Source organism: Ailuropoda melanoleuca, chromosome 12 (assembly GCF_002007445.2).
Source record: "Ailuropoda melanoleuca isolate Jingjing chromosome 12, ASM200744v2, whole genome shotgun sequence".
NCBI classification, from domain to species: Eukaryota; Metazoa; Chordata; class Mammalia; order Carnivora; family Ursidae; genus Ailuropoda; species Ailuropoda melanoleuca.
In genome coordinates this window covers 28,623,288-28,643,740 of record NC_048229.1, presented here as the reverse complement: position 1 = coordinate 28,643,740, position 20,453 = coordinate 28,623,288, and the positions used below count along the sequence as shown (strand labels likewise).

At 38.7% G+C, this 20,453-nt stretch overlaps 2 protein-coding genes across 3 annotated transcripts in view; both read right to left on the bottom strand.

The window, feature by feature from the left end:
* Window positions 1-1,177: 1,177 nt before the first annotated feature.
* ZNF677 (zinc finger protein 677) lies at window positions 1,178-20,346 on the bottom strand. Of its 2 annotated transcripts, XM_019808289.2 has the most exons (6): window positions 19,669-20,346; window positions 18,883-18,976; window positions 17,783-17,848; window positions 17,443-17,651; window positions 13,067-13,220; window positions 1,178-6,611 (listed from the first exon to the last, which is right to left on the bottom strand). In XM_019808289.2, exons 4-6 carry the CDS (start codon window positions 17,485-17,487, stop codon window positions 4,624-4,626), a joined length of 2,187 nt encoding a protein of 728 aa, XP_019663848.1. In that variant the 5' UTR covers window positions 17,488-17,651; window positions 17,783-17,848; window positions 18,883-18,976; window positions 19,669-20,346; the 3' UTR covers window positions 1,178-4,623. The 2 variants fall into 2 exon arrangements, with proteins under 2 accessions (XP_019663848.1, XP_019663849.1); XM_019808290.2 differs by lacking the exons at window positions 1,178-6,611; window positions 17,443-17,651 and having other exon boundaries at window positions 13,085-13,220.
* Window positions 20,121-20,453, bottom strand: part of LOC105241266 (vomeronasal type-1 receptor 4-like) — a 27,858-nt gene continuing 27,525 nt past the window's right edge. Inside the window, 2 exon segments of the mRNA XM_034638971.1 lie at window positions 20,121-20,225; window positions 20,353-20,431. Coding sequence (XP_034494862.1) covers window positions 20,121-20,225; window positions 20,353-20,431 — 184 coding nt within the window.

Below are 20,453 nucleotides of genomic sequence, written 5' to 3'. Positions count from 1 at the left end.
ATATGAAATATGTGTTTTGTTACTATTCATTTTAAAGTACAGTATTTTATTATATGGTAAAAAAAATTTATGATATGGACATTGAAGATACAACTGGGGCATAAAAGACCCACCAGTTTTACTTGATACACATTCATAAGTGGAAGTAGCAATATACCCCTGGCTGGCTCCAGGGCTGTACACAACAGGAAAAGCGTGTATCTTAACAAGTCCTGGAATCAAACCTCTCAGGTAGTTTTGACAAATGGTATTTACTATCTTTCCATTAATTCATTACCCCACCCCACTACCTCTTAGTAGTGGTAAGGCTGCCATAAAGAAATATGTCTGTGCATTCTCCAAACAGGTCATCATGATTTTGGATCTATTATATATCATCTTAAGTACTCTCGGGAATTTTGTTATAAAATTTAAAAAATTGTAACTATAAGGAGTCCCAAATTTTGAATGTCTCCAGTAGAAACTTAATATGACATTTCACCAAGCCACATACCAGTCACAGTAAATATTTTCCCATTCTGACAACTTTCTCCTTCTGTTTCCTCTACCCACCTGCCCTTCCTCATTTGTATTTACATGATACACTTTCCGTGATTCTGCTCAAATGTCACCTCATCATATGGGCGCTGCCTGAAAACAGTTTAAATTAGGAAACCCTGTAAGTCTATCACTGTATGTGAACACACTTATCATACTTAGCATCATCATATTTTATCCTTTTAGACTTACCCTTACGGAATATAAGCTACTTGAAGGCAGGGAATTTTGTTTCCTGTGAATATCAGTGATCAGAAGAGTTCCTGATAGAGTGAGTGAATGTAGAAAGTTACTGCAGTGCAAATAGTTCAAATGGTCAAGTAAATATGAAATTATATTTGTGGCACCAAATTCCTTATTCCTGTAACTTTGTGTTCTATTTCGTCATAAATTCTCACGCAATATCTTGTTCACATTGTGAATTTTAGGCAGCATGTGCCAAACAGCTCTAACTCATCAGTGAAGGGATTTTTTTTTTTTTTAAAGATTTGTTTGACGGGGAGGAGGGGGAGAGGGAGAATCTTGAGCGGACTCAATGCTGAGCGTGGAGACCAATGTGGACTCAATCTCATGACCCTGAGATCATGACCTGAGCCTGAATCAAGTCAGACACGTAACGACTGAGCCACCCAGATGCCCCCTGAAGGGATGTTTTAATGAAGCTTTTCTAAGCTACAAAATTTTAAATTCAAGAACCCCTCTCAAATGCTCCATTCTACTCTCAATACAATATATTCATCTTTTTGGTCAGGTAGGACTGTCTTTGTGAGTGACCTCCTGGAAAACAGTGGCTGAAACAAATAGGTGGTTTATCATTCCCAAGTAACAGGAAGCCCAGAGTTGTGATGTGGGATGTGACAGGTTCCCTGGGCAATTCTCTGCCTGCTCTACCTCCATTAGCACTCAGCCCTCTCCTTAGAGCAGGATGGCCACTGTATGACCAAGGGTGAGGGGCAAAGCCTTTTCATTATTAGGTTTTTGTCTTATGTGGAAATGATAATCCCAGGAAGTTTTTCCAACTAGCTAGAAATTTTAATAATGGAACTTTAATAAGGGTATTAGGGACTTTTCAAATTTCATATTCATCCCTAAACAACAGAAGGTAAAAGAAAAAGATGTTAGAGAAAACATTTTGCAGACCAAATTAATAATACCCCTTATTAATACTAAATGACAAGGTAGTCAAGGATAACTGTGGGAAGAGTTTTCAGCAGACTTTGTTCTTTATCCTGAGAGTATGTTCCATGCAACTCATGACCAGCTTGATAGGTGTTCCAAATGGATTCAAAAATTATTAGTCCAGGGTTTCCTAACTTGAAGATTTATTTATTTCCTTTGAAATTTTATTGTAATTTTATTACAATTTTGTTTATCTGAACCTACAACTAAAATAATTTGCCAAGTTTCAATACAGATATTCTGATTCTAGTATCTTGGTAGAGAAATGAAAGGACTGATTTTGAGATCCCATTCATTCCATTCTACCTTAATGAGAGATTTACAAAAGGCTTGTAGCTGGGACATATTCTATGACTTCCACATGTATTTTAATATTCGACTATAACTTAATAGAAATATGATTGTGACTTCAGATGTGTACAGATACCTTAGGTAATTTATCGAAACAGTATCTCACCATTTTCAACAATCATATTGTGCAGCGGGGTCTGTATGTGCACCAGGAAAGGGAAAGTAGTGTGTTAGCATGAGGAAGATTGTGGCCTTCCCCTACGAAGTCAGGAGTAAACATTCAGTTTTACATTAAAGAGTCTGACTCCATTTTTGATGTCTGACAAATGATACCTGTTAAGCCTCATTATAATCTCTTACTATTCTGCCCATCTGGGCAGGGCAAGCTAATAATAAAGCCTGGGTGCCCCTTCCCTTGGCATTAGTTGAACGTTCACACTGTAAGTGCCATCACCCCAGCCCCACATAGTATCCATCATAACAAACCAGTCGCCATTCCCTAAGTTCTCTAGCCACTTTTAGAACAATCTGAGGTCTATCTTGATCTCCCCAGAAAGCATCATTATGTAATAAACATTCTCATAACACTTTGTTTGGAGTCCTCATTCATGACATCCAAACATCCTGTTCCAGTGGAGTAAGCACAAGTGCAAACTAGCAAAAAATGTTTTAGAGGGTAACTATATGCATTTGCTAGCTATCAAGATTCCCATTGTGTCAGTGTTCGTTCTTGAGTAAACTCAATGAACATTGATCTTTTCAGTTTATTTTCCTGAGCACTCCAGCCCAAGAGATTATCTTTATCCTTATTTCTGAAATTTCCGAATACTTTTCATATGCTTACTACTTTTCTATTTTCATTTCATGTAAAGGTACAACCCATGGGCCTCATTTCAGCACAAAAGAAAGGCATGTAGAAATATAATCAGTGTATGTTCATGAACAGGGAGGCAAGTTTTCGAGGGTGAGAGTTTGAAATTGCATAACTTTCAAATTCAAATTATGAATATGTATTTCCAAGACTGTATGTTGTGTGAATCTAACATGGAGGAAAATTGTTATGGATGACATTCAACCTAGGGAGCCCAAGGATGTATTAGTGTTCATTATGAAATGCCCTGATGAGGTGGGATGCACTCGGGCTAATAAAAGGCGTATGATTCATTCAGTGTTACAAAAAAAAAAAGGAAAAAAGTTTCTATTTTACTTAAGATATGAGAATTTATAATATCCTAAATCAAATAGTATCAAAATACAATTTCAGTGGCCAAATTTGAATCCTTCACAAGCATACCACTCTCATTCTTTTGATTAAAATGTCCTCTAGAACTTTTTCTTCAGTTTCCAAAAATAAGACTAATTTTTACTAATCTATGATATACAACAACTATTACCTTTCAAAAGAGGGAGAGCTCATCATTCCCCCTCAATTTTTTTTCTACCACATATGCCATCCCTAGTAACCTGTCCTTCTACTCACATGAAAATCTCATTCTCTCAATGTCCTAGCATACTCTGTTTCATGATCATCCTTTCCTATAATCATCCTCAACAAAGGCCCTCAATCATACCAACAAATCTAGAGAAGATGCTGTGATCACAGAAAACATGGCAATTTAGGTAACAGTTTTACACTATTCCCTGACACTCCCTATGCTCTCAAACTTACACCATACTGTATCTTAAAATTAGTATCCTAGTTTTTCCAGGTTACATAGGTATAAGCCCCACCTAATGAACTCGGTGCTTTCACCTTACTGACCCCTTCTGAGACCATTATGGTCTCATGAAATTCATGTAATTAAAGTATAACATCAATGGATTCCAAACTTCAGGATGTAAGTCATCAATAATAATGCAGCCTCAAGAAACCTCAAATAATTTTAAAAAATTTATAGGAGCTTTTGGCTGGCTCAGAAGAGCATGCAACTCTTGGGGTTGTGGATCTGAATTCCACATGGGGTGCTGAGATTACTTAAAATATTTTTTAAAAAGTATAAGCTGAAGATAGTAGTCTTTCCACAGATATCCTCGTTCTATTGACACACATCATCTCGTTAGTTTTAAATAACTTAAATTTTCGGTGGAATTTAACATCTAAGATTGGTTAATCCTCAAAACAGACCTACATCCCCCTAGTATGAATTTTCTTATTGTAGTCCGTTTAGAGAATTGGCTAAACAAATTATCACCTTCATTACATTTGTAAGTTTTTGACCAGTATGAATTCTTTGGTGTTTCCTCAGGTAAAGACCTTGACACATTTGTATGGTGTCCATCTCATATGAATTCATGACCACAAAGTTGTGTTTTTTTTTAATCACTGGAAATTTATACCTCTTAATCCCATTTGCCTGTTTTACAAAGATGATCACACTCATTACATTCGCAAGGTTTTTATCTAGTAAGAACTGTTATGTTCCACAAGGTATAAACTTTGGCTAAGCCTTGCCATACATTACATTTGTGTGCTTTCTTTTAGAGGTTTATATTCTGGTATCAAGTGAGGTGTAAGCCCCTGGTTACAAGCTTTGCCACATATATTAATTTCATATGGTTCCTCTCCATGATGGAATCTCTGATGTTGAATAAGGCTTGACCACTTGCTTAATCATTTTATTTGTAAGGTTTCTTTCTACTATGAGTTCTTTGAAGATCCCCAAAGCTTGAACTTTGAATAAAACCACTGGCACACATACTAGATTTATGATGTTTCTTTTCACTATGTATTTTCTGATGCCTAGTTAGTTTTGCAAACTGGGTAAAAGCTTTACCACACTCATTACATTTATAAGGTTTCTCTCCAGTGTGGATTTTCTTATGCTGAGTAAGATGTGAACGCTCCGTAAAGGCTTTGCCACACTCATTACATTTATAAGGTTTCTCTCCAGTATGAGTTCTCTCATGACCCCAAAGGTGAGAACGTTTAATAAAAGCCTTATCACATTTATTACATTTATAAGGTTTTTCTCCTGTATGAATTCTCTGATGTTCCATAAGGCTTGAACTTTGGATAAAAGCCTTGTCACACACATCACATTTGTGTGGTTTCTCTCCAGTGTGTATTTTCTGATGCCTAGTAAGGTTTGCAAATTGGGTAAAAGCTTTGCCACACTCATTACATTTGTAAGGTTTCTCCCCAGTATGGATTTTTCTATGTTGAGTAAGATTTGAACGCTCAGCAAAAGCTTTGCCACACTCACTGCATTTGTAAGGTTTCTCTCCAGTATGAGTTCTCTCATGACCCCATAGGTGTGACCGTCTGATAAAAGCCTTATCACATTTATTACATTTATAAGGTTTTTCTCCTGTATGAATTCTCTGATGTTCTATAAGGCTAGAGCTTTGGATAAAAGCCTTGCCACATACATCACATTTGTGTGGTTTCTCTCCAGGATGTGTATTCTGATGTCTAATGAGGTGTGAGCACTGCTTAAAAGCTTTGCCACACTCATTACATTTGTAAGGTTTCTCTCCGGTATGGATTTTCTTATGTTGAGTAAGGCTTGAACGTTCAGCAAAGGCTTTGCTGCATTCATTACATTTGTAAGGTTTCTCACCAGTATGAATTCTCTTGTGACTCCAAAGGTGTGAACGTTGGATAAAAGCCTTCCCACATTCATTACATTTGTAAGGTTTCTCTCCAGTATGCATTCTCTGATGATTTGCAAGGTTTGAATTTTGACTACAGACCTTACCACATATGTTACATTTATATGGTTTCTCTCCTGTATGGACTCTCTGATGTCTAGTGAGGTTCGAACACTGGTTAAAGGCCTTGCCACACTCATTACATTTGTAAGGTTTCTCTCCAGTATGGATTTTCTTATGTTGAGTAAGATGTGAACGCTCCGTAAAGGCTTTGCCACATTCATTACATTTGTAAGGTCTCTGTCCTGAATGAATTCTCTCATGACTCATGAGGTTCGAGCTTTTGCTAAAACCCTTCCCACAGTCATTACATTTGTAAGATTTTCCTCTAGTGTATGCTCTTCTGTATTGTGCAGGTAACAAAGGATATTTTAAAATCTTCCTATATTTATTCCAAATGTTTTTGATACTAGGAGGAATTCTCTGAAGTGGTGAAACAGAGGAACCACTGTTGACAGATTTCTCAACTTGATTACATTCATACATTTTTTCCTCAGTATGAAATCTCCACAGGTCAGCCAGGTGTGCCTGCAAACTCAATCCAGTTCTATTTTCCAAACAGTTTATGTACCAGTTTCCAGCACCACTTATGTTATTTTCCATTTTTAACAAATGCCTTACAAATGGCTCATCATGCATGAAATATTGGTATGTATTATTTCTTGCAGAAATACTCGGCTTTTGAGGAAAAGTAATTGAGGACTTATTAAGTTGCTGATCTTTTCTATGAGTGAGATTTTTGTTATGTGTCAAAGGCACTTCTTTGTAATTTTTTGCATCATATCTCCACTGACTCTCAAACTCATGCATATTTTCCCAGACTTCCTTGAGATCCAAATCCTTGATGCCATGGTTTTCATTTCTCTCCAATATCACTAAGTGGTATAATTTTCCTTTATTATTGTCCTCTATTGGTGGTAATTCCTTGATTGTAAATCCAGCAGAAAGGCTTCCTATCAAATAGAGTTAGAAGGTAAATATTTTATACTGAATTACATAATTATACAAAAAAAAATACTTATAATGAACATAGGAAGTTTCTCAAGCACAATCTTCAAACACTATTGTAATATACAAAGACTATTGTAATATATAATGTTTTTAAGTTTTCTTTTTATAAATTTTTCCATATTAATATTTTCTCTGATCTTAAGATAAATTTTTTTTTCTTTTAATTTTTTTTATTATATTATGTTAGTCACCATACAGTACATCCCTGGTTTCTGATGTAAAGTTCGATGATTCATTACTTGCGTATAACACCCAGTGCACCATGCAATACATGCCCTCCTCACTACCCATCACCAGTCTATCCCATTCCCCCACCCCCCTCCCCTCTAAAGCCCTCATTAAGATAAATTTTTGAAACATACATTATATACTATACATATTTCTGGATAATTGATATTTCATGATTAGGGAGCTGATCTATATATTGGCTATTATGTAACTGTATATGAAATCATAATTGAGATTTCTGTCTTGCCTAATTCTTAATCTTTATAAAAATGTGTGTTTACCTGAACCTGTTTATATGAAGGACAGTGTTAACAGCAGTTTTTAAACATAGAAACAATTTTTGGCAGTGTCACTGTGGTCCATGGCAGTGGTCTACATGCATAGATGTGGTTAGCAACGAAAGCAGCCAATAACAGAAAAACAGGACAGCAATGACATGTATGTCAACAAGGACCAGGTGACATTTTTAATGGAATTCAGTTGAAAAGGAGGACAGGAACAAAGCAGGCTTCATAGGTTAACTGAAATATGTAATTGCAAGAGCTTAAGAAATTTTCTGGCAAATCCAAGTATTATGAGCAGTAGTAATAAGGAAATCAGGGAGTATTAAAACACTTCCTTTGTTTCCTTAAATAAAATGAGACATTTAAATATTAGTATACCAAGATGTACATGATGAATCTGAACAATAAGATTATTTGTAGCAAAAAAAAGTCAAAGCATCTTGAGAAAGAAGAACAAAGTTAGAGGCATCATGTTCCCTGATTTCAAACTCTTTCATTACAAAGCTGTGGTAATGAAACAGTATGGTACTGGCATAAAAACAGACACAGAGATCAACAGAAGAGAACCCAGAAATAAACCCACACACATGGTCAACTAACTTACGACAAAAGAGTCATGAATATACAATGGGGAGAGGACAGTCTCTTCAATAAATGGTACTGGGAAAACTGGACAACCACATGCAAAAGAATAGCACTGGACCACTGTCTGATACCATACACAAAAAGTAACTAAAAACAGATTAAAGACTTGAACTTTAAAACTCCTAGAAGAAAAGACGGGGGGTAATAAGCTCCTTGACACAGGTGTGGGCGATGATTTTTTTTCACTCTTGACACCAAAAGAAGTAAAATCAACAAAAGCAAAAATAAGTGGGACTTACATCAAACTAAAAAATGTATGCACAGCAAAGGAAACCATCAACAAAATGAAAAGGCAACCTACTGAATGGGACAAAATATTAGCAAATCGTGTATCTGATAAGGGGCTAATAATCTAAAATAACAGCAGAAAGCCCCCAAATAGTCCAGTTTAAAAAATGAGAAGATCTGAATAGACATTTTCCAATAAATACATACAGATGGCCAACAGGACTGTGAAAAGCAGCTCAGCGTCGCTAATCATCAGGGAAATGCAAATCAAAACTGCAAGGATATACTACTTTACACCTGTTAGAATGGCAGTTATCAAAAAGACAAGAAATAACAAGTGTTGGTGAGGGGATGGAGAATTTGTGCACCGTTGGTGGGAGTCGAAATTGGTATAGCCAGTATGGAAAACAGTATGATCGTTCCTAAAAAAACAAAAAAATAGAACTACTGTATGATCCACCAATTCCTCTTCTGAGTATTTATCTGAAGAAAACAAAAACATTAACTCAAAAAGATAAATGCACTCTGATGTTTACTGCAGTACTATTTACAAGAGCTGTGATATGGAAACAGTCCAAGTGTCCACTGATGGGTAAATGGGTAAATATGTGTAAATACAATACAATATTATCCAGCCTAAAAAAAAAAAAAAAAAGGGAATCCTGCCATTTGTGACAACATGTATGGACCTTGAGGACATTATGCTACGTGGAGTAAGTCAGCCCAAAAGACCAATACAGTATGACCTCTCTTATATGTGGAATCTTAAAAAAACAAAATGAAACAAAACCCCTCTTAGACACAGAGAGTATACTGGTGGTTGCCAGAGGCAGGAGGCTGACAGGATGGTGGCAGAAATGGGTGAAGTGGATCAAAAAGTTAAAAAAAAAAAAAAAAAAGGGTGCTTGGCTGGCTCAGTTGGCAGAGCACGTGACTCTTTATCTTAGGGTTCTGAGTTTGAGCCCCATGTTAGGTGTAGCAATTACTTAAAAACAAAAATTGAAAATGACTTGCTGCTGGGGTGCCTGGGTGGCTCAGTATGTTGTGTCTGACTCTTGGTTTTGGCTCAGGTCATGACCTCAGGGTCATTAGATTGAGCCCCATGTCAGGCCCTGTGCTGGGTGCAGAGCCTGTTTAAGATTCATCCGTCCCACCCCCCACCCCCACTTGCACACACATGTTCGCTTTCTCTCTCAAAAAACAAACAAACAAACAAAAAAACTTGATGCTGCCTTTTGAGTCCTTAAACAAAAAAACCACAAAGATATCAATATGGTGCTTTCCATATACTAGGAATTCAGTAAACGTCTGCGGAATGATACAGGTTTTTCCTACAGAAAAGCTAACTAGAGATCTCCGTAAGCTGTGTGGTATTTAAAGTACATCTAATTTTAGAAACTTTTTGGAATTATCCACATCATGACTTCCTCCTAATTAATGCACAGGGGCCCGACCCTAAGAAGCCAGGATGGCCCAGGAAAGAGAGAGAGATTTTAGCTTTATTAGTACTAGGAAAAGGATCAACTAAGACACTATCATCTATTCAGAGGGCTAATGGAAGGTGGCTTCCTTGTACAATGAAGTGACTCTTATGTCCTCTAGACCAACGCTGTCAGTAGTGAAACATTTCTGTCTTGGTCAAAACAGGTAATATGATCTTACATATTGAAATTTACTTTTGTACAGGAAGAGAAATGTTGCAACAGGAAGAATATGGCCAGTAAAGAGCAGCAGTGGCTGGCGGCGGGGGGGGGGGCACCAAAGGGAGCATCCCGAGTATTTTAACCCACATGACTATTTGTGTGAACACAGTTCTCAGAGGCTGTAGGTAGAATTGATCTGAGTTGAAACAAAAGTGCTCACAAATGTGCCTAAGTGCCTTTCATCCTGGAAATTAAGATTGAGGTTTTTAGCATTTAACCTCAAAGTCCTCCCAGTCATGAAAATCCATTTTTCAGACTGTTATTGTAGATACTATATCGGATCCTAGTTGACATAGTTTACAAACAAAATCTCAATAAAGATTATTTCCTGCAGCCTTTAAAACAGCCTTCAAGAAAGTCAAAAGAGAACCCCCAGGATGGGAAAAAATATTTAATCACATATAATAAGGGACTTGGATCTAGAATATATAAAGAACTCTTTAAACTCAACAACAAAAAGACAATCCAATTTTAAAATGGACAAAGAATCTGAATAGACATTTCAAAAAAACACAGAAAAATGGCCAATAAGCACACAAAAAGTCTAACAGCATTAGTCATTAGGGAAATGCAAGTCAAAACCAGAATGAGATACAAATCCACACCCCTAGGCTGGCTATAATCAAGGAAACAGATTACAAGTGTTGGTAAGGATGTGGAGAAACTGGAATGCTCACACATTCTTGGTGGGAATGTAAAATGGTACAGTTGTTTTGGAAAACAGTCTGGCAGTTCCTCAAAAGATTAAAGAGAATTACCGTATGACCCAGCAGTTCCATTCCTAGCTATATGCTAAAGAGAAATGAAAAGTGTATGTCCCCACAAAAACTTGTACAAAGATGTTTATAGCAGCATTATTCATAACAGCTGTAAGGTAGAAACAACCCAAATGTCTATTGATGCATGAACGGATAAACAAAATGCGGTATTCATACATGGAATATTATGTGGCAATCAAAAGGAATGAACTACTACAAAAACCACAAAGTGATGGGGCGCCTGGGTGGCTCAGTCGTTAAGTGTCTGCCTCCAGCTCAGGTCATGGTCCCAGGGTCCTGGGATCAAGCCCTGTATCGGGCTCCCCGCAAGTGCTTCTCCCTCTCTCACTCCCCCTGCTTGTGTTCCCTGTCTCATTGTCACTCTCTGTCAAATAAATAAAAATCTTAAAAAAAACAAACCACAAAGTGCTACAAAAACCAAATAACACACACCAAAAAACCCTGCATGTGAATGTTTCTAGCAGCTGTATCTATAATTGCCAAAACTTGAAAGCCACCAAGGTGTCTTTCAGTAGATGAATGGAGAAATAAACTGGTCCATTCAGACAATGGAAATATTCATTCAGCATTAAAAAGAAATGAGCTGTCAAGCCAGGAAAAGACACGGAAGAAACTTAAATGCATGACAATCTGAAAAGGCTATGTATCCTGTCTGATTCCAACTTTATGACATTCTGGGAAAAGCAAACCTATGGAGACAGTAAAGAGATCCACGTTCGCAAGGGCTAGGAGGGAGGGTGAGATGACGATTTTATTGCTGGCTCAAAGGAGATGATCATATTATGTCTCATCAACACTGTCACTGCCCTAGGGAAGCCCTGTTAAACTGCACAAAAACTAGGACAACTAGAGGCAAGTATCACTCAGGATCTCCAGATACCTTCCATCTCGGTATCCTGGGACATGCTGACCACTCTACCTGGTGTCTTCAAGAAGCACTTCTTTATGCAGTAGGATGATACTGTAACATACTAAACAATGTTCTTCTTCAAGAATTTGTTACCCGGTAAACCTCCTCCATGGGAGAGTCCACTTTGAAGCTGTTTGTCACCTAAAGGTGGGTTATCACAGCAGGACAAGAGGATGAAACTTTAGACCCTTGGAATTGTATTTCAAAAGCAAGTTTCAGAGGCAAAATCTTATAGGAGAAGAAGAAACCAGGAAGACCAGGGTCTTCTATGTTTAGAACTAAGTAGAGAGAAGAGGAGGGAGAAAAATACAAGATATGGGGGTAAAGTAAGAGGGTCAAGTTTTCTGGGGTTCTTGAAAGGGGCTGTGTGCTCTACCCAGACTGCAGGTGAATGCCTGAATGACTGGGCTATACCCCCACATGGCAGTGGTGATCAGAGAGAATCTCAGTACCTAGGCTTTATATTACTGCTGGGCCACAATCTCAGAAAGACCCACCCCATTTCTTTTTATACACGAATGGCAAAATGAGAACTGAAGAAATGGTTGAGAGGCCTGAGCAGGCAGAGAGGGCTTGACACAGCGCCATGAAGTCTCATGGAGCCCCAGATACAACAAAAGGGCAGCCATTTTGTTTGTCTCCTGAGAAGTTCTCCCAGGGTATAAAATGGAAATGGAAATTGAATAGGTCCTGGGGTCAGCACTACAGAGGCCTCAGCTCTGATCTGTATGGAATGGGAACCAAGAGAAATCAAGGGGACAGACTGCTTAGAGACAGACATCTCGGTCCCTCTCAAATCATGGCACCAATATGGTCAGAGGGGCCAGATAAGAGTGCTATAGGTCATGACAATGGGAGTCAAAACTTTTACGTATTTGATTGACACATGTGAATTACAGACTGAGAAATGGGGGGGGGGGGAGGATTTCCTTTGAGAGCTCGTAAGAAATAAACTTATTTTTCCATAGCTCTTTCCCAAACAGTATTTAATGGAGCAGCTTACTCTGCCCATCTGAGCTCTTGTGTTCACACCCCAATACATTCCCACCTGTCTGCATTTCCCTGTTTCCACTTCACTTTCCACAGTCCAGGGCTCTTCCCCTTGTTCCAAAATGGAGATGATATTCAGCTCAAGAGACTTCAAATTATAAAGAAAAAAAGAACGTGATATGCTTTGCTCTTCCAGAACACATTCCCAGCTCTTTGTTCAGTGAAGAAGAGAGGACATTCATTATATGTGGGTGTAGAAAAGTATTTCAAAAATTAATCAACTGACTGCCTCCTTCTGAATGCTTAGTGGTTATTTACATGTGCAGATATCGAGTTCTCTTCCAAGAACTACTGAATCAAAACCACAAGGGTAAGACCACAGAATCAGGTAGTTTTTAAAAATTCACCGTAAGGTTTTCTGACTACTAATGTTCTGCAACCACCTAACAAAGCATGAATGTAGAACTTCTGAAGAAAAAGGAAGCTAGAGTCCACTTGCCACATTATGAGGCCTTTCCATTCTCAATCAAAACAGCTTCAATCACTCCCTTAAGAACAGGGATCTGAAACTCAGACAAATCAAGTCAGGGGCTCTCAAGACAAAACGCAAAGGCATACAAAAGTAATTACCAACTTCTGGAGGGAAACTGTCCTCACCCAGGGACATCAGGTTCCAGTAGTTCTCCACCATCACGTCCCTGTACAAGGCCCTCTGGGCAGGGTCCAGGCACTCCCACTCGTCCTGAGAGAATTCTATGGCCACATCCCTGAAGGTCAACCGTCCCTGAAATGAAAACACAATTCACCAGGCAGACAGGCAGAGTGTTCTGATTTTGACACAAAATAAAAGAAGCAAAGATGCATAAAGGCTGACTTGGCTGGAGTGAGTGTTCTGACTGACCTGTGTAAGATAATTCTGAGCAAGTTATAGTTCTAATTTTCTTAAGTGAAACTCAACGTAACATAAAATTAGCCATTTTAAAGCACCATTTGGTGGCATTTAGTACATTCACAGTGTTGAACAAACATCACCTCAGTCTCAATCAAAAATATTTTTATCATTCCCAGTGGAAATCCTTTACCCGTTAAGCAGGTGCTTCTTATTCCCCCTTTCTTCCCCAGTCCCTGGCAACCACTAATGCTTTGTCTCTATGGATTTACCTATTTTGGATTTTTCATGTAAATGGAATGGTATAAAACGTGACTTTTTGCATCTGGCTTCTTTCACTTGGAATAATGTTTGGGGTTCAACCATGATGTAGTATGTATCAGCATATCTCTTTTTTATGGCTGAATAGTATTCCATTGTAGGACTAGACTGTATTCACTCATCTATTGATGGGCATTTGGTTATCACCTTTGGCTAATATTAATAATGCTATGAACTTTCAAGTACAAGTAGGTGTTTGGATACCTGTTTTCAGTTCTTTTGGTTATATACCTAGGAGTGGAATTACTGGGCCACATGGTTTAATTTTTCAAGAATTTGCCACACTGCTTTCCACAGCAGCAACACTTTAACAGAGCGTCACAGTTCTAACTTCTCCACATCTTTACCAGCATTTTTTTTTACTATACTCATCCTAGTGGGTGTGAAATGGTATCTCATTGTGGTTTTGACTTTGCATTTTACCAATGACTAATCCCATTGAAAATCTCGTCATGTGCCTGTTTCATTTATCTTCTATGGAGAAATGTCTATTAAAATCCTTTGACCATTTTTTAAATTAGGTTCTTTTTACTTTGGCTGTTGAGTTGTAGTTGTTCTTCATATATTCTAGGTTCTAGACCCTTACTAGATATGTGATTTGCTAATTATTTCCTCCCATTTGGTAGATTATGTTTTGCTTATGTGATAATGTCCTTCAGTGCACAAACATTATTAATTTTGATGATGACCAATTTATTTTCTTTCTCTCTTTTGCTTTCATATATTAAATCCACTGCCAACGCCAAGGTCATGAAGATTTACCTCTATGTTTTCATCTATGAGTTTTGTAGTTTTAGCTCTTATGTTCAGTCTTTGATTAATTCTGAATTATTTATATGGCACAAGGTAGCTTCAGTTTTATTCTCTCTCACATGGATATCTAGTTGTGCCAGCACTGTTTAATAGACCATTCTTTTCCCACTGACTGGTTTTGGCACCTTGTAAAAACAGGAACTGACTACAGATGTATGGCTTTAGTTGTGGATGTTCAGTTCTGTCGCTTTGGTCTGTATTTCTAGCCTCTGCTGGAATTATAGTTTTGATTACTCAAGATTTGTAGTAAGGTTTGATGTTGGGAATTCTAGGTCCTCCAACTCTGCTCTTCCTCACATTTATTTTGGTTATTTGGGGTCCTTACCAAATCAATGAATTTTAGAGTCAGGTTTCCCATTTGTGCAAAAAAGGCTGTTGAGATTTTGCCAGGGATTGCATTACTCTATATGACTTTGGGGAGTACTGCCACCTTAATGTCTTCCGATCCACAAACACAGGCTATCCTGACATTTATTTAGGCTGCAACTTCGTAGTTTTCTATGTATAAATCTTCCATTTCTTGGTAACTTATTCCCATTCATTTTGATGCTCTTGTAAATGGAACTGTTTACTTATTTTCAATTTGTTGATGGCTAGTGTACAGAAGTACAACTGAATTTTGAGTGTTGATATTGTATTCTGTAACGTCAATGAATTCATTATCTCTAATAGTTCTTTTGAGGATTCTTTATTTCTAAATATAAGATCATGTAGTCTGTGAAGAGACCTAGTTTGATTTCTTTTCCAATTTTGACACATTTTTCCTATTTTTACTGGTTAGAACTTCCAGTACAGTGTTAAAGTGTGGTGACAAAATGGGGCACCCTTATTTTGTTCTAGGTATTAGGGTGTAGGTTTTCAGTCTTTCACCAATGAGTATAATGTTAGCTGTGGAATTTTAATAATAACCTTTTCTTCACACTGAGGAAGTTCCCTTCTATTCCTAATTTTTTAGCGCATTGTTTTTGTTGCAGTGTTCTGTATATGTCCGCTAAGTCTAGTTGATTTAGTGTTGCTCAATCCTTTATTTCCTTGGTGTGAACTTCCTCAGCTTTCGTTTATCTAGGAGTCTCTTAACTTCACTATCCATTTTGAAGCATAGTTTCCCTGATAATGAATTCTGGGAAATTTTTTTTTTAATCTTTCAAACTTTAAATATCTCATGAGATTGCTTCCTGGCCTCCAGTTTCTGATGATGAATAGGCTGTTAAACTTATTGAGAATCCATGAGAAGTTGTTTCTGTCTTGCTACTTTCCACATTCTTTCTGTCTTATAAAAGTTGATTATGTGCTTGCCAGGGATCTCCATGTGTTTATTGTGGTTGAAGTTCATCGGGTTTCTTGGATGTATAGGTTAATGTTTTCAATAAATTTGGGAGGTTTTTAGCTCTTCTTTCCTCACATATTCTTTCTGCCCTTTCTTCTTTGTCCTTTCCTTCTAAGACTCCTATTATATGTATATCAGTATTTTTTTTTTTAGTTTTATTTATTTATTTTAGAGAGAGGGTGTGTGGGTGGGGAGGAGGGGGGAGGGAAGGAATTGTCAAGCAGACTGCCCATTGAGTGTGGAGCCCAATGCAGGATTCAATCCCAGGAACCCAAGATCATGACCTGAGCCACAATCAAGAGTCAGCCGCTAAACCAACTGAGCCACCCACATGCCCCTATATCAGTATTCTTGATAGTGTCTATAGTGTCCCAAAGGTTTCTTAGTCTCCCGTTCATTTTCTTTTTTCCCCTTTCTTATGCCCACACTGGATAATTTCAATTAACCTACATTTAAGTTCACTGATTCTTTATTCTTCTTGTCAGTCTGCTACTGAACCCTCTAGTGAATTTTCAGTTTTGGTTATTGTACTTTTTAGCTCCAGAATTTCTATTCCATCCCATTACCATAATTTCTATCTCTTTATTTTGTTTGTTGAAACATTGTTCTCCTACTTATTAGTTCTCTTCCATGGCTTCCTTTAGCTGAGTATGTTTAAGACAGTTGATTTAAAATCTTTACTTAATAAGTGGAATGTCTGGCCTCCTCAGGAACAACATCATTACCAGGTTAACTTGGTAATCATGTTTACGATATACAATCTGGAGATACCCTTAGATATCTGTAGTGAAGTCAGCCCCTTCAGAAGCAGGCATTCTTGGTAACAGTAAGAAATTGTAAAGGACCTATGTATCTTTACTCAGAGAATGCTCCAATGAGGATTTTAAAAAGCAGTTATCTCTATGTTTACTAACATGAAAACAACTCCAAGGCATATGGTATGTAAATATTTAAATTTGCAGAGTAAAATATGATTAAACATTTACTGAAGAAAATTTTCTCAAATCACATTACAATATATAAATGCACTTTTATAAGATTTTTATAATAGTTACTAAAGAGAATATTGGTTCCTGATGAAGACAATCCATGATGGTGGAAGATGTGATGGGAAGGGGATATTTTACTTCTTAGTTTCTAAACTCCATCACTGTGTGGAACCGAACCACAGAAATATCTACCAGAGACACTTAATACAAACAAACAACATTGAACAATAATTAGTAAAATCAAAATTTACTCCCAGCCTCTTTAATGACAGAAAGTTCTGCTCCTATGTCTTGGCTAACTTATAAACATCTTTATCTAAAAGATCTGCTGCGTAACAGTTCCTAAGACCTCAAGAGTTCCATAAAGACCTCATGGTCTTTGTGAAATGGGTGTGCAATGAATAATTTAAAGAACACTTACTGTTAGACAAGTGGGCTGATTCTACATTTTAAAATTATGTTAATAAAACAAAACACCCTCTCTATTCCTTATTCCTACTTTGAACTTCCCATTCTCTTTCAAAGTATTAATATTTTGGTGTCAGAAATATACTGATTTCCTTGTTTAACGTCAAAAGACATTTATAAAATTAGACAAAGCAAATACCCCATCAGCCTTCTTCTCCAGAGTTTCTCAGGTATTTGTGCATATTAATACATTACTTACATATGTAATCTCTTTAACCTTGATCTGTATGAGCTGAAAGGGCATCCAGAAGGGGTCTCTGAAGAATCCTTAATGTCCAACCTCACTGACACCACACGCCCTACTCCCTACCTCCAGTCAATGCCTGCAAAGAAAATCCTTCACAGGATGACGACCTAAAAGGAGCCTCTTCCCAAGTTCCACGTCACTGGGTCACAGTGAGATGGAATCTATATGGAGATGAGAGGAGATTGGGAAAAAGTGAGTAAACTTTTTAGGCAGGACACTTCAGAGACAGAGATTAACAAGTCCAAAATGTGACATTTTAGAAAGATCAGTCAACTAAAAATATGACTTTTACCTGGGAAAGAGCCATTCCTCCTTTTTTCCCCTCTTCTTCTGGGTTTCTTTCTCAGATAAGGTTATTCTGTGTGACAAAAAGTATGTTGTTTAATGCTCAGAATTAACATAACCCCTTCCTCTGCCACAATATACATACTGAGAGAACCTCAATATGGGGGAAAGACAGTCCTTTGCTGCTCACTGCAACAGGAGGGAGGCAGGGACAGTAACTCCTACGCGGAGGGCAACAAGAGCATTTTTCACCCATTTCTTCAGAAAGCCCTCCCCTCCTGCTGAAACCCACATTCTGCTGCAACTTCATTGTCCTTGTCCACCTGGCACTTGGCCAAAGGAACTGCCTCATTCAACTTCTTGGATCCTCCCTAGGCAGCCAGCATCCAATGAGTGGTTGATGCAGGATACAGAAACCTGTCCATTCCATCAATTTGGACCAACTCTTAAGGGCCACCCCAGCTCCAGAGCTCCTCCCTGGCAGCCATACTGAGTGTTTATATTTTTGTCCTGATGGTGATGGGAAGCCATAAGAGATGACACAATCCAATTTAAAATTTAGTTATGATACAGAAAGAAGGGTAGGACCTGAGAGGGGCATGCCTCTGTCTCTGAGACTACGCTACTGCCTCTCTCTTAGTGGTGTTCATTATTTTTGGAGAACTAGGTCACATTTTAAACTCTAATTCTAACTGGGCACACTCTACCAGAAACCTCTAAGGACAAACACACACCCAATTTTGAAAATCATTTCAGGGATCTTATTAGCTCAGATTCAGAATTCCTGGTCTATCATCTCCATTTCACAGGCGGGTGCACTGAGTCTCAGAGGGGGAGTATTTTTACCAAGTTAACCCTTAAGAGGTCTGAACTGAGTGAGCAGACCTGGGTGTAAGTAAATTCTTAAATGGTAGCCCAGACAGGTTTAAGTAGAAAGGACTTGTCCTAATTCCAGATCACCTTTCATGTTCCCGAACAAGAGAAGCTTCTCTTTAATGGGCTTAATCAAACCCAAGTTAACTTAATTCCTCTTTTCCAGAAAAAATATAATAAAATACATGAAATTGAAAATCGTTACTAGTCCTGAAAAACATGAAAAAAGGTCACCTGTGGAGATGAGCTCTGAGCAATCTCTGCATCATAAACAGATGGGCTCTGTTGGAATAAAGTTCCACATCAATCCAGCCCATCCTTCCAACATCTGCACAGAAAAGACAAAGGGGATGGAGGGGAACATCTACTTAGCTGGAGACTTCTGCTCAGAGCTCAGTAATTAATCAGATCATTTAAAGGGAGGGAACTGCTGAATATTAAACTAACTGGCTAAACTAGATTTTGACTGTTAAAAGATTATCAACATCCTTAATGTATGCATAATGAAATACTATAAAGTTATTTACCAGACATCAAACAATAATTGCACTACACGGTAAAGTGGAATGGATATAAAACTCATAATCTGAAAAAAAAATAATTTGGAAATTAAAGATATCCAATGGGTTCTGAGATTAAAGTTAAAACAGGTGTGAAGACACATCAAATTTAGAAAAGAATGACATCAATCACAGAAAAAAGGGGGAAAGAGAAACAGTACTGTTAATAGTGGCCATTCTGAAAAACACCATCTGGTGACAAAGTCTTCCTCCATTTCTTGGAAGGGAAAAGGATGACCCGAACTGACTAAACTAGGCCTCTGCCCTCTGGATGAATAGGGGTTGCAAATGGAATCATCTTCTGATGCAATAATTAGAAAGCGCAGATGCCTCAAACATCTGGTTTCACAACTCTCATTCTCTTCTGCATAGATGAAACAATTCAACAAATTTTAATTACAGAGCCACAAATCAGTACTTCACAACTCAATATTCCGTATCCAGTCAATTCAATACTCACCTGGGTTTGGGTCCTGTGCTTTCTCCGAGACCACTACGTGTTCTCTGTATATGTCTCTCCTTGTCCTTGTTTCTCTTCTCTCCTTTTGTCCATCTGTGTTTCCCTCTGTTTCCGCATCCTTCTGTTTCCCTCCCTCGCTATTCCTCCTCCAACACTTGGACCCCACTCTACTGCAACCTGTTTCAATCCCTGCCGTTCTTTCTCCCCAAACTTTCTGATGGCCCCCTAACTCCGCAGATTCCTGCCTCTTCCCCGCCATCTCTGTTGCCCCTCTGCCCTCCCTGGAGCGGAGCCAAGGGCCTGCATCCACTTCCGGAGGGACCACTGTACCGGCGCGGGTGGGGGTGGGGGCAGAGTCGGGAATCCGAGAAAGGTTCTGAGCAGAAAAGCGATCGGCAGAGCGATCGGTGTCTACAAGAGCCGAAGGCAGCAAGGTTGGGGCCCGTACCGCCTCAGAGCGATTTTAACCAGAAACGAACGCAGACTCCCGGGTCCCGCACCGAGCGACAGGACTCGGAACGTCTTATGGCGATGCCACGAGAGGCGATAGGGACGACCTCCCAGCAAGAGGGACGAGGGGGTCCAAGGATTTCACCTTACCAGGCGACCCCCGAAACTGGGTGTGGAGGCGGGGCCTGAGGAGCGCGCGGGCGGCATGAACCAGAAAAAAGGAGACTCACTCACCCGAGCGCGCCCGTTGCTCCGCGTGATCCGCTTCCGGGTCTGCAGGAAAGCGCGCGTGCGCTTGCGCTGCGGGGCGGGGCTGGGGGCGGGGGCGGGGGCTG